Source organism: Colobus angolensis, unplaced genomic scaffold, assembly GCF_000951035.1.
Source record: "Colobus angolensis palliatus isolate OR3802 unplaced genomic scaffold, Cang.pa_1.0 Scaffold63, whole genome shotgun sequence".
NCBI classification, from domain to species: Eukaryota; Metazoa; Chordata; class Mammalia; order Primates; family Cercopithecidae; genus Colobus; species Colobus angolensis.
In genome coordinates this window covers 2,002,174-2,016,853 of record NW_012119932.1, presented here as the reverse complement: position 1 = coordinate 2,016,853, position 14,680 = coordinate 2,002,174, and the positions used below count along the sequence as shown (strand labels likewise).

General features: G+C 39.6%; 1 protein-coding gene across 3 annotated transcripts in view; it reads right to left on the bottom strand.

The window, feature by feature from the left end:
• Positions 1-11,356: 11,356 nt before the first annotated feature.
• ARHGAP21 (Rho GTPase activating protein 21) overlaps positions 11,357-14,680 on the bottom strand; it is a 134,079-nt gene continuing 130,755 nt past the window's right edge. For all 3 annotated transcript variants that reach the window (XM_011963829.1, XM_011963827.1, XM_011963830.1), the window contains one exon: positions 11,357-13,840. In XM_011963829.1, coding sequence (XP_011819219.1) covers positions 12,146-13,840 — 1,695 coding nt within the window. In that variant the 3' untranslated portion in view covers positions 11,357-12,145. The remainder of the gene's footprint in view (positions 13,841-14,680) is intronic.

Genomic DNA, 14,680 nt, shown 5'->3' with positions numbered 1-14,680 from the left:
GATGTGATGGTGACAAGTGTGGCTCTGAAGTCAGGGAGAGTGGCCACGATATGTGAGCAGCTTCCAGAAGCCAAGAACCTCCAAAAACGCAACAGAGGCTGAGTCAGGGAAGAATCCAGGCAACGTCTGCAAAGCCAGTGTCGTCAGTGGAAAAGCTCTGGAGAACAAAATGAGGGCAGTCATCCTAGAATGTGGCAACGGAATCTTTGCAGACCTGACATATTTTGTTTTGCTTTTAAGAAAAGAATTTGTGTGCACAAAGTTGTTACTGGAATTTCAAGTAGGAATTGAGCTGTGTAGTATGTTCAGCTTGATTCATGGCAAATAAGTATTTTACCTCTCTCCGAAATGACTTTTGGTAGCAGAAAATGAAACAACTTTAAAGAAATCAAAGCATCCTTCCTTGAGGGAGTTTTATTTCTCATAGCTCTTACTCTGAGCTTCATTTTCCTGTGAAAAACTGAGATTGCTTATGAAAATGACTGAGTTAGCAATTAAAAGCATGTTTAAATTACGTATGTAAGAGAAGTTAAATGCATTTAAACAAACTTCTGTGTTCTATGTGTTCTGTTTTATTTTTTTATATACTTCACCCAGTAAAGTCTATTGTTTCAGAAAAGCCTTATGTCTTGTAATGTTGGGGCATGGAAAAAAAAAAAAAAACTTCGTTTCTAAGTGGCATAAATAACACACCATTATCTAAAAATCCTCAAGTGGGCCAGGTGGGGTGGCTTATGCCTGTAATCCCAGCACTTTGGGAGGCTGAGGTGGGTGGATCACTTGAGGCCAGAAGTTTGAGACCAGCCTGGTCAACACAGTGAAACCCCATCTCTACTAAGAGTAGAAAAAATTAGCCAGGCGTGGTGGCACACACCTGTAATCCCAGTTACTCAGGAAGCTGAAGCATGAGAATCGCTTGAACCCAGGAGGTGGAGGTTGTAGTGAGCCGAGATCTCGCCACTGCACTCCAGTCTGGACGACAGTGAGACTGTCTCAAAAACAAAATAAAATCCTCAGGTGGGCTAGATTTTACTCAAGTACACAATACTAACCTGAGGTTTCCATTTACTTTTGTGTTCTTAGCATATTACAAAGGGGTAGAAATCGCTCAAATTTTTATAAGTTCTGGAATTCTATGTTATCAAAATGAAAAATGGAGCCACTGAAGTCAATCTGACAGATTCTAACACCATCACTAACCATTAGAACATGCGGGGGGTCGGGGGATCTGATCCTAGCACCAACACTAACCATTAGAACATGCCGGGGGTGGGGGGATCTGATCTTAACACCAACACTAACCATTAGACATGCCGGGGATAAGGGGGGATTTGATTCTAACACCATAATTAACCATTAGAACATGCCGGGGACGGGGTGGGATTTGATCTAGGTGGAGATCTCAGTTTTTCCATTCTTAAGACTGTCCTGAGCTAACCTTGGACAAACGGCTGAATTTCTCTGTGCCTGAGTTTCTTCATCATAAGACAGGGATATTCTACTTCTGCATCATCTGGGGCTAGGTTCAGCTGCACATGACAGAAAACCCAAAGTAATACTGGCTGAAACGAGAGAAGTTGATTTCTCATGTCCAAGCAGCCCAGAGATAGGCGGCCCACAGTGTCATCTACTTGGGATCCACTGTGCAAGGCTCTTGTTTTGAGATTCCCACGTGTTTCAAGGCAGTGGCTGGAGTTTGCGTTAAACCACTTCTTCTAGACAATGGGCACGAACTGTCCCGTGGCCACACCTAGCTGCAAAAGAGGCTGAGAAGTGTGGTTTCCAAGCAGTACTGGGAAATAACTGGGACTCTGCATCACAATCTGTTTTACTGGGCAGTTGTGAGACCTGTGTATTGATGCATATCAAATACTTGGGACAGGGCCTGGCACACAGTATGTGCTCAGTGAATGCTGGCTGTTATACAGGAAGCGGTGGAGGCAGGCAGTTTGGCATTACGGAAATGCGTATGTCCAAAGGAGAACTGCTTCTCAATTGTCCTTTCCTATTCTTATCCTAGATGAATCGCTGGGATCGGGTAGAGACGTCGAGTCAATTTGGTAGAATGTATTGGCTCTGGGTAGAGAGGCCAAAGGGTTGTTATATTTTTAACTCAAGGACATCTCATTCATGGCAGGAGTGAGGGTAGTCATTTGGGGTTTAAAGCAGTGATTGCCAACTGTTGTGCAGCGGGTGCAGGCGGGTAGGGGAAGCAGCCTGGTGGGGCTGAGAAAAGTGGGGAGCACACATGTACTCTCTAAGGGGCGACTGCCACCTGCCATTACCCTGTATGTAGTAGGACTGGCGCTACTAGACCTTGTAGTTTTTAAAAAGTCTGGATTTTTATGTGACATCTTTTTGTTCACCTTGAACACTGGTCTTATGGCCACAGGCAAGCAATCAGTTCAGTAAGACCACATGAGATGAAAATAATTAGGTGAGGGACAGGCTGGAAAAAGCTATCAGGAGCTGCAGCTGGAGGGCATGATCATGACAAACTCTGGGACAAGGTTACATAAGAAAGGACATCATGGGTGGAGCTTCAGTTTTCAGCCCCTTCTCAGCTGGGTAAGAAACCCAAGGAAGGAAGAAATGCTAAAGCTACAGTTTTATGACTTTTGTTTGCATGATTTCTGCTAAAATAGGCTGGAGGAATGAGATGATGACTATTTTCTAATATTTAAAATGCTGTCAATACTAGAACTGTAATACAGCACTCTTTTAAACAAGAAAAAGCCACATTTCTGTTTTTGTGGTTGACTACATGATTTAAGTTTTCGTTCTGTTTTCTCCATCCCCTCCATGAGAAATCTCCAAGCATGAGAATTATTTTGCTCATCTCTTCTTTGAGGATAAATCCTTCTGTTTGAATGATGTTTTCTCAGGGCAGGGATGGGAAGTGTCTGCTAATCAATAATGAACCACCAAGAACCATGAGGGTCTGTAAACAAAGCTCTGGTTCCCCTCATTATCCTACAGCCCAAGCATCCTGTGGGACCATATGTAGGTATGCAGAAGAGGTCACTCATGGAAAATGGAAAGGGAATAATTGGGTATTTCTCCTTGTAGGAATTCATGAGAAGGAAAAATATGTTAATGTTATGAGAAAGTCAACATGGCCTAAGGGAAACTTTAATAGGCTTTTCAAGTCAGTCCCTTGAGCCAAAACGAAGAGAATGATAAAGATGCAAGGCTCTCTGGCTGCTTGAAACATGAAATAAAGGAGCCTTTTTTTTTGTTTTTGTTTTTTTATCAACAGTATAGTCTAAAAATGTCAAGACTTATTGCCCAGGTTAATGGTTTTTGATTTTTTGGTATCTGAGGTTAGCCACAGGGGAGTGTATTATTATAAAGTCACCTGGCTTCATGGTGGCTCTCATTGGTTTCACTTATCAATAGACTTTTATTCTCAGATTCTTAAGATAAGGAATCCTCTAAGAAAACCTTCCTGAGACTCCTGTTTGAGTCTGAGCTACTAGGAATCTTATGCTGTCTTCCAAATTCGCTGTGTAAATGTGCATTTATCAACATGATTTTATGATTTCTCCTCCCCCTTAGTCTTTAAAAAGCACTCTTTGGGTATTCTCAAAGATTAAAAAAAGATAAAATTCATTTGGGTATACTGAACTATGTACACCATGACAAATGTTTACTTTTCTGGCTCAAAGATAATGATAAAATAAGTCTATTATCCTGATTTCTATAAACTGTCAACACATGCTTGACTATATGAGAAAGCAGATCACCATAGGCACGAGTCAGTAGAAATATCAAATAATCAAACCTGCTAAAACTGAAGCTATGATAGCTATTGGATCCAGATACAAAATAACAGAAAACACAGTAACTGAGAGGAGTATTATTTCTCTCATTTTACATATCACAAAAACTAACATATAAGTTGGGTAGCTTGTCCAAACTCATCCACTTTGTAAATGGCAAGGTCTAGATTTGAAGTCAGGCAGTTTGGTCCTATAATTCTTATAAAATGTTGTATATTTTACAGAAATAAAGGGATAAAATGTGATGCAAGCAAAAGAGATCTGAAAACTGACTAGGCTGTTTTAAAAAACAGCTAAAGAGAACTTTCTAGAAGTGAGATTAGTGAAATTTAAAACTCACTGAACAGATTAATAAGACATGGCTGAAAGTAAAATAATAAATTGGAATATAGTTCTGAAGAACTTACCCAGAATGCAGCACAGAGAGCAAATGAGAAGTAAAATATAAACAATAAGGTAAAAAATACGGAGGGATATAGTAAGTTCATTCAACATACGTTTAACAGGAGGAGCTCCAAAAGGAGATAACAGACTAAAGGGGGAACAGCCAATATTAAAAGTGACTGAGACATTTTACAGAATCGACAAAAGATACCAATCCTCAGCTTCAGCAAGCTAAACAAATCCTAAGCAGAATAAAAAGAAACCCACATCTTGACACATTGCAGCAAAGCCTCAGAACACTCAAGACAAAGAAACGATCTTAAAGCAGTCTGAAAATAAAAATACACAGACCTCGACTGAAAACTGATTCATAACTGCAACACCAGAAGCCAAGTAAAAGGCACTAGTATCTCCAAAATGTTGTGGGAAAAAGATTGCTGTGTACCTATTTGTGTATCCAGCAAAATGGTCTTTCAAGTGGGAAAGCAAAATAATTACATTTAAAGATAAACCAAAGCTGAGAATGTTTATCCCTAATGACTCTCACTAAAACATCTGAAAGACACAATTTAGGTAGAAGGAAAATTATCCTAGAAGGTAGGTCTGCAGTTCAAGAAGGAAAAGTGATTATTGAAAATGGTAAAAATATAAGTAAATCTAACCATTGGCATTGATTGTATAAAACAATGGCAGTATATACATTGGGAGAGGATGACTGGACTTAACGTAGGCTTAGATCTTTGTGTTGCGTGTGAGAAAGGTACAGCTATTGATTAAATTTGTTTCATGTGCATATTAAATTTCCTAGGGTATGCACTAAAAGGATAGAAATTAGGGAGGAAACGAAAAGTGAAGGAAAAAATCCATCTAAATTAAAGTAAGAATGAAAAACATGTCATTAAAAAGCGGTCACAGGAAAAAAAACAAAACCCAAAATGCAATTCAACTAGGTGATGAAAACAGATCAGTTAAGTACTATCAATGGAAAATGACTAAGAGGGGAAGTTAAATGATACAGTTTGTAAGACTAATTTAAAAACAAGGGAAAGGAAAGGAAATACAGCTCTGTGGCATTTAATATATAGACAAAAGATATTAAAGATTGTATTTCCTCAATGGTGTGTGCCTTTCAACTGGAGAGTACATATCTTTTTCAAACACACCTACGGCATTAGTTAGAACTGACTGAAATGGAATGGAAAAAATACAACAAGAATGAAAAACATACAAACCAAAACAAAGCTAGTGTAACTAAATTAATACATGGAAAAATACAAAATAGACTTTAAAAGTAGAAATGAAAAGAATCACTAGAAAATAATAATAATTATTATGTAATCACAAGTGTCCTAGAAGAAACAGGAAGTTATAGCCATTCTAAAACAACAAATAACAAAAAGAAAAACCAGTAAGGACAAAGTGACAAATTCATCATCCACCTCAGGAGGCAGCCATACTCAGTAACTGATAGACCCCCCCAAAATCAGATGAATTTTGATGTATCAGATCACATATGGATTTGAAATGACAACAGACATACACTCAATGATGTGTGCCTTTCAACTGCAGAGTACAGATCTTTCTCAAATGCACATACATTAGTCAGGACTGATTGTATACTACCCTCAACAAATTTCAACGAGCTAGAGGTCACATAGACCACATACTCTGCCACAATGCAGTTTAGAAAACTACAAAAAGAAAAACTAGAAAAGTCCCATCTCTTTGGAAAATTTAAAACATACTTCTAACCACCCATGTGTCAAGACAAAATCGTGACAGGAAATACAAAAATGCTTAGCATTACATCTTGTTTGACACAGGTAGAAGGAAATTACAAGGAAATGTATAATCTTAAATAACTGATACTTGGCCTAAGCATTCAACTTGAGAAATTAAAGAGAACAGAAGAATCTTCTCAATAAAAGTAAAGACAACGTCATACTGAGTTATAAAAGAAATTCATGTGGAAGCTCATAGGATCCAGAATGGCCTGGATAAGAAGAAACAGGCAGGGAAGCTTTCCTATCAAGATTTATAAGGTGTATATTAGGACCAGTGGACTAGAACTGGCCAATGGAACAGTGAGCCCCACACAGTCCAACACATATATGGGAAGTGACATGGCAGAGCTGGCATTGCACCCCGGAGGCGAAGCGGGGTACTTTCAGTACATGGTATTGGGACTACAGGATAAAAAATACAGATCCCCACTTCCTATCACACACAATAATCAATGCAATGTAGATCAAGGTCCTTTATTTTCAGGTGTCCAGTGTTACACAAATTATACAATGGCCCTGCTCCTAATCATGTAATTCTTTTTCTCAGTCTAGGCTTTGAACAAAATCCCTCTTCATCCAACAAATATTTTCTGTGTGCCAACTATCTTCCTGCCAATTGTTCCACGCATGGAATACACCAGTAAACCAAAGACCTCTACCCTGGTGGGATTTACAGTCTTGTGGATAATTGACATATATGGCAGTTATTATGTATCAGGCACTTTATTAGCCCTGACATATTCATTAAATACTTGATAGATACTACTATCTGTAAGTGCCAGAGCTAGGATCTGAAGTTAGCCTGCCAGCTCTCAGAATCCCAGCTAACTACTGTATTACATCTACTGCCTTCCTTATTGCCTTGGTGAAGAATGTGCCATGCAATGCTTTGCTTAAACATGTATGTGATGATCCAAATACATTGTTATGTGTAACGAATTGACTTTTCTTCTACAAATCTAATGTACTGGATAGGTACCATCCATCCTTGGAAGAATTTTGAGAATAGCTATTCAATCATTTTCTGTGTTGTGTGGTTCAGATGAAAAAGCCTGAGTGGTGCAGAGATAGCACCACTGTGCTCTAGCCTGGGTGAGGGAGGGAGGCCCTGTCTCAAAAAACAAAAAAATAGGCCGGGCACGGTGGCTCAAGCCCATAATCCCAGCACTTTGGGAGGCCGAGGCGGGCGGATCACCAGGTCAGGAGATCGAGACCATCCTGGCTAACACAGTGAAACCCCGTCTCTACTAAAAATACCAAAAAAAATTAGCTGGGCGCTGTGGTGGGCGCCTGTAGTCCCAGCTACTTGGGAGGCTGAGGCAGGAGAATGGCGTGAACCCGGGAGGCGAAGCTTGCAGTGAGCCCAGATTGCACCACTGCACTGGGCGACAGAGTGAGACTCTGTCTCAAAAAAGCAAAACAAAGCAAAAAAAAAAAAAAATGAGGTACAGTGATTCCACCTTCTGGGGAAGCTTATCCATACCTTAAAATCTAATGCTGACTAGGTGAAATTCAGACGATGTCATACATGAGCACCTAGTTTTTTGCTTTGTTCTGTTGGTAGATTTTTACAACTGCCATCTTCATTCTACTCTCAGAAAGTAAAGGTGTCAAGACATGTTTTGTGTCTGTAAGACAGCATCTTCAGGACCCCATGGTCAACAAATGTGACAATCAGTAAATCTTTATCTCCAATTCCCAATATTTTCCTTTTGTAGCTGCTTCATTGGAAGGTTTGAGCCTATCTTACACTGTCTCAACCTTCTCCTTGGCTGGACAAAAACTAAGTTTCCTTTGCTTTGTATTTCCTTCTACTCTCCTAAGATGCTGTTCCAGCTCTCCTGGTATTTAGCTTTCATAGCAGGGATGCTGGAAGGTCTGTGTAACAGATACAGTTCCCCTCCTTCCTTCCTGGGCAGCCAGCTGAGATGTTACTGTGTTACAACTGGCTCCTACTGTTCTCTGTTGCACAAATCAGTCAGCTAAAGCAGCCCTGCTGGTGTCCTACAGTTTAACCTTGCTACAGTGATATGGCAAGTAGGGACATTTGATTGTCTTGCATATGAATCCAGGGATCTGACATTTTATAGCAAAAAGCTCATCAAAAACGACCACAGGAAAAGATAATCCTGCCATTCTACCTAGTATCAGTCACAAAACAAATTCCAGCACATGAAAACCAACTTTAAGGCAAGCAAATATATACCATATGTCTGTGGATAGGGGAGTATGTCTTAGTGGTTCTCAAAATACACACATAAAAGCCGATAAATCAGGATAAATAAAACTTTATGCAAAGAAACAACTGAAACCAAGTTTAAAAACTATAGACTGAAAGAGGGGATCTGAAATTAAGATTAGTATCCAGATCTTGTGAAGATCTGTGAGAAAAAAACAACCGAAATATGGTCAAAGGTTCACACAGCTGGACGCAGTGGCTCATGCTCATAATCCCAGCACTTTGGGAGGCTGAGGCGGGAGGACTGTCTGAGCTAAGGAGTTCAAGACCAGCCTGTCCAACATGGTGAAACCCTGTCTCTACTGAAAATACAAAAAATTAGCCAGGTGTGATGGCACGCAGCTGTGATCTCAGCTACGCGGAAGACTGAGGCAGGAGAATCGCTTGAATCCGGGAGATGGAGGTTGCAGTGAGCTGAGATCATGCCACTTCACTCCACCCTGGGGACAGAGCGAGACTGTCTCCAAAAAAATAAAAATAAAAAAGTTAATTAATTCAGTTGGAAACCAGAATAGCCAATGAACATCTGAAACATGGTCTCTTCCCTAATAATGCAGGAAAGGAAATGTAAACCAGCGAGAGACCTCACACCCATCGACTTTGTTTTAAAAACAAAATTTTTAAATTTTGGACACAAGTACCTAGTGTCCTTGAAGAGATGAGAATCCTCATACATGGCTGGTGAACTCTGGAGATTAATTTGACAAAACCTAGTAAGTTGGTGCAGTGGCTCACACTTGTCATCCTAGCACTTTGGGAGGCCAAGGCAAGCAAATCGTTTGAGCCCAGGCGTTTGAGACCAGCCTGGGCAACATGGTGAAACCCGGTCTCTACAAAAAAATACACAAAGTAGTAGAATCCAATTTAAATTATATTTGGTTAAGTCAAGGATGTCACTAAAAGAACATATAAATACACTAATAGAAGGGTGAAATGCTATAATAAAAATATTAACCCAAAAGAAGCAAGAAACAAGAGAAAAGGGTATGTAAAATGCCCTGGTCATGGAGAAAACAAATGGTTCGGATGCAGATGTGAATCCAAACACAAAAATAATTATATTAAATGTAACTGGGTCACGTATTCCAACTAAGAGATTAGGCTATGTTTAAAGAAAATCTATATGCTGTTATGAGAAAAATACAAAAGGATTAAAACGGATAAAAACGATGTATTATGCAAATACTAAACAAAAGTAATATAGCTACATTAATATATAAAATACTTTTTAAGGCAATAAAGCTTTGGTTGAGACTGATTATGAAGGACATTTCATAATAGAAGGGTCAATCTACCAAAAAGACATAACAATTCTAAATTTATGTTCACTTAGTAAACTAAGTTCAAAATAAAAGATTGACACAAAAGATACGCAAATCTACATTCATATCATAATATTCTATCACTTCTCAGGAACTGGTAAGAGCCAAGTAAGAAATCTATAATAATCTAGATCTGTAAAACATGAGTAAATTTGAATAAACCAAACAGAAAGCATCCAGTAAGGATAGAATACATACTCTTTTCAAGTAGTCATGTATTTCTCAAAATTGACCATATACTGGGTCAAAATAGATGTCTCAATTTCGAATATATGTTTAATGATAATGTAACATTATACTGGAGTCAACATTAACTAGAAAGGTTTCAAACGTTTGGAAATTAAGCAGTACATTGCTAAGTAATTCACCGGTTAAAGAAAAAAATCAGAATGGAAACTAGAAAACATTTTGAAATGAATAATAAAAATACAGCATATAGCCTTAAAACGCAGATATTAGAAAACAACTAAAAATCAATTTTCTAAGCAATCGTTGCAAGTTAAAAAATCCAGCAAATTAAAGCCAAAGAAAGGCTGAGTGTGGTGGCTCATGCCGGTAATTCCAGTACTTTGGGAGGACAGGGCAGGCAGATCGCTTGAGCCTGGGAGTTTGAGATGAGCCTGGGCAACATGGAGAAAGCCCATCTCTACAAATAATACAAAAAAACGCAAAAGTTAGCTGGGCATGGTGGCACGTGCCTAGAGTCGCAGCTCTGCATGCACTGTGATGGTCATACCACTGCACTCCAGCCTGGGCAACAGACTGAGAGTGAGACTCTGTCTCAAAAGAAAAAAAAATAGAAAAAATAAACTTAGGAGCAAGAATGAATAATATAAAACTATTTCAGCCTTGAAAGTAACTTTTAAAACATGTAAGTAAAAAGTGTTTTTGAGAGTTTTAATAATACTCTGACTTTTCCAAGAACTCCCCTTCATGTAAACTAAGGGAAGTGTGTGCTTTATTTTGTTCAAAACTTCAAAAGCAGGGCATGACTCGTGGTAAAATCTTATCACCAGCAGCAAACTATTCATGGTACCATCTCCATGTGTAGTTACCATTGTGATTCTATATACTGGAGCAAACATCTGACTATTGCATTATGTTATTTTTGTGCTGTAGTTGTACCTGAGCATTTGCATATTGAAAAATTTATTATAAATCACTTTTTTCTTTTCTACTGTAATAGGGAATTATAGTCTATATCATAACATACTGAATATAACGTTATGTTTAGATATATTATGAATTTCATTTCATGATGGTAAAGGGGAAATTTCAAAATACTTTTAAGAAAGTATCAGGTTTGACAGTTGAGAATCTCTGGATTTGATGATTAAGGTCCTTCTCAGCCTTAACAGTCTGAGATTTTTTTGTAACCATTACTACCAACAACAGCTTTGTTCTATTTTGAAACTAGTGTGTGGCACGCACTGTAAGTGGAACAGTATCTCATTTAAATCTAATCACCCTTATAATAGGTAGTAATACTGTCACTGTTTATATGAGAAAACAAATTCAGAGAAGTTAAATAATGTATTCAAGTTCACATATCTAGAAGTATAGAGTTGGAGTGACTCCAAACTCATGTTCGTTTCACTCACAAAAAGGTCATTAACATACACTACTTTCCCTAGAAGAATTAAATACTATCTGTCGACAAGTGAGCTTAGGCTAATGTAAGCATCTGTAAGAGTCTCTGCCCACCACAGCAAGAAAGAGGAGAAGATGGAATGTACAAATATAGTAGGTGCCTTTTGAAAGTCAGGTACCTTTTTAATCATGTAAGGTAGTTACAAATGGATGACATCTCAAAACATATCAGAATAAGTTTCAAGCCATGCAAAGTTCACCAAAACAATGTTTATTTCCAGTGTTTAATTGGGTATGCACACAGGCATGACACAGGTTTGGATTCATTAAGTCCTCATGCAGAATTATATTCTTCTCGATAAAGAAGCCAGTTCCATCCAGGATCCACTATCTACACACCTATGTTACAACATTTATATCAAATCTGGTATCTGAAGAAAAGATACACATTTAATATGTTCATTTAAGTTACGTATTTTACAGAAAGATTAAAAATTCAAGTCACACAAAACTCAAAAACTGTATTAAAAGTTTGAATATAAAACTCAGATTCACCTGGAATGACTAAAGAATGGAAGTTCTGTATCCACCTGTGTTAAAACTGGTAAATGTAATGAAATTTGTTACCGATAAAACGCATTCATTTATTCAATGTAAGTTATCTAATTTTAACAATATGGCACCCTAAAAACCAACTGTATTTTTATGATGAGGCACTTTTGTTAGTGATGAAACCAAAAGAACAAATTTGCTGCACACTGATGCCAGCGATTTTCTTCAGTGATTTTGGGTATATGCTATGTAGTAAGTTGCAACAAATACCTTGCTCATTTGTATGCAACTATCCGATATATTTTTAAATATATATATATATGTTCTTCTGGCTGTAGTAATGCACTGTAAAGCTATTTCACAGTGCAAAATGATGAAACCAGCCCAAATGAAGGCTGCATAATAACAATTCTGATACAAGAAAATATTGACAGAGTTACTGGAACGTGTAACAGTAGTTTTTTTACTTGCTAGAGTGGACATACCCCCAGTTTAAAGACAGGGATGAAACTCTGCTTTATTGCCTGGGGTTTCAGACAGTTTACGAGGCTGGGCATTCGCTGCAGAACTAGCATTTTTGCTCACGTTCTGGAAGCTTTCTCCGTTTATTTGGTCAGATGACTGCGGTGGTGTGGAAAGAAGGGGCCTGTTGGTTGAAGCCAAGGTGCTGGAAGAACTGCCTGTGTCGCACTGAAAAGACAAAGGCGTGTCAGTTGTGGCTGTTTCTCGTGTGCTTGGGTTCTCTGTCTGGGGATCTCCGATTTCTCCTCTGCTAAGGTCAGAGGTACTGGTGCGTAGGCGTTCCCTGGCCAGCCAGTCTGAGATGGAAAGGTCCTGGGCTGAGCATTTTGGTTTCAACCGGTTCACAGCTGAAAGTTCAGATTCTCTCTCCCCGCTCTGCTCATGCACTTTCCAAAAATTCAAAACACTGATTTCAGTAGCATCTCTGTGCCCTCCTAGCGTATGTCTGCGTCGGATGTTTTTCCTTTTAGCAGTCTCGGCATTCGCTTTGTGATTCCCCACTCCAAACATGTCATCCGCAGGGGCTCTGGGTCTCAGTTTTAACCGATCTGCTATCTTCGTTTTCCATGTGGGTTCCTGTTTTTCAGATTCGCCTCTGGTGGGGGTCAGTAAACTCCCAGTTGACTTTCCTTTTTTCATAACATCAAACACTTTAGTTAATGAAGGTGCTTCTTTCTCATTCTTGGCATCTCCTAGACTTCCACTATCTGACTTGAACCTAGCTGATTTTTTCCTGGAGAGAGTATCACATTCGATGAGTTTATGGGAACTGAAGAGCTGTCTCCGGCTATCTAAACTTGATGTTAAACTTCCCTCGGTGCAACTTACTTCGCTTCCTTCAGAATTTCTCCGGCTGTTCTTAGTCACTTCTTGCAGTTTTCCTCGGAAAAGCCTCTCTGAAGTCAAGGCTGTGGGGAAAACAGGAAACTCGCTCTCGCTGTCGGTTTCCACAGGCCGCCCTTCGCTGATGAGTTCGCTTCTCTCGTCGTCTGCCTCGTCCCCCTTGCTCTCTGCCACGGATTGCACCTCAGGGCTCAGTCGACTGGAGTCCAGGCTAGTCAAGTATGTAGCAGATGATGTGGTGGAATAATCTGAGGTGATGGTGCTGATGTTGGCCAAAAACTCGCTATGTTTCATTTCTGGACTGGTTGATTTCTTCATGGAAAACCTTGCCAGGGAGGCCTGGGAAGACATGCTAAGCAAAGTGCCAGAGTCAGAGCCTGTCTCTTCAAGGTGGGATGACTTCTGTGCCAGAAGTGACCTGGGGCTCTCTTTCAGGATCGCAAAGCGACAGCTTAGAGTTGGTGACTTGTTATGTTTCGAGTTGTGTGGCGGTGAGGGTTCTTCGGAAGGCGTGCTCTCTTTTCCTAGTGATATCTTTTCATCTTTTGGCATGCTCGGGTCTTTCCTAGTGCTGTTTTCTTTGGCAATGATGATCTTCTGTTTTCTGCCCAGTGTCTCACTTTCTTTTTTGGATTCTTCTTTAGTATCATTGTGACACTGTTCCACATTTTCTTTCTTAAAAAATACATTGTCCAGTTCATCTTCTGAGCTGCTAGGCTGTGCTTTCTCTTTTGGCTTCTTCCTCTTGCGACTAGCAGCTGCAAAGATGGAGGACACAAGCAGTTCCCTGCTGTATTGATCCTTGCCAGATCCCCAAGAACCCTGGGAAGCGAGAGAGAAGAAAGACTCTGAGCATGAGAATGCAGCTGAGTTCATTTTCCGACAAGCTTATCTCCCAAATATTTCTTATCAAATTATTATCTACTAAAGCTCTGGAAGCATCAACAGTGCAATTAGCTTTTTTTTTTTTTTTTAATACCTCTTTTTACCTTGCACCAAAGCCAAATTTTTATTTAATGAGTCCAACTTCTTGCCTGGTGGTATTTAACTGCCAAGCCACAGCTCATACACATCTGCCTTTCCGGCAAATAGTCTCTGCTTAGTGCCAATTCCTATCAATATCCCCCAAACACCTGACCTTCCCTCCTTCCGCAGTGCCCAGGTCTTCGTCACTTCCTTCATTTGGAACACAGGCATGAGACAGGTTAAACAATATTGTGATATGGTCAAACATCACAGTCTGATATAGGTTATTAAATGTTTATGACTGACTTTAATTTTCTAATTACAGGTATCACATGATATAGATACTGTATCAGACAAGCTCACTGAGATAAGGGAACTCTGGTCTTCCATTAGTTCATCCAGGAGGGATCTTCAAGGATCTGCCTTAAGTAAATCAGGTTGGTAATGTCTTCATTTATCTCAAGGTAACAACGGAATTAGAATATTCAAAAAAACAGGTCAGGTGTGGTGGCTCATGCCTGTAATCCCAGCACTTTGGGAGGCCGAGGCGGGCAGATTGTTCAAGCCCAGAAGTTCGAGACCAGCCTAGAGAACATGGTGAAGCCCTGTCTCTACAAAAAATTAACTGGGCATGGTGGCACGCACCTGTGGTCCTGGCTACTTGGGAGGCCGAGGTCAGAGGATCACCTGAGCCTG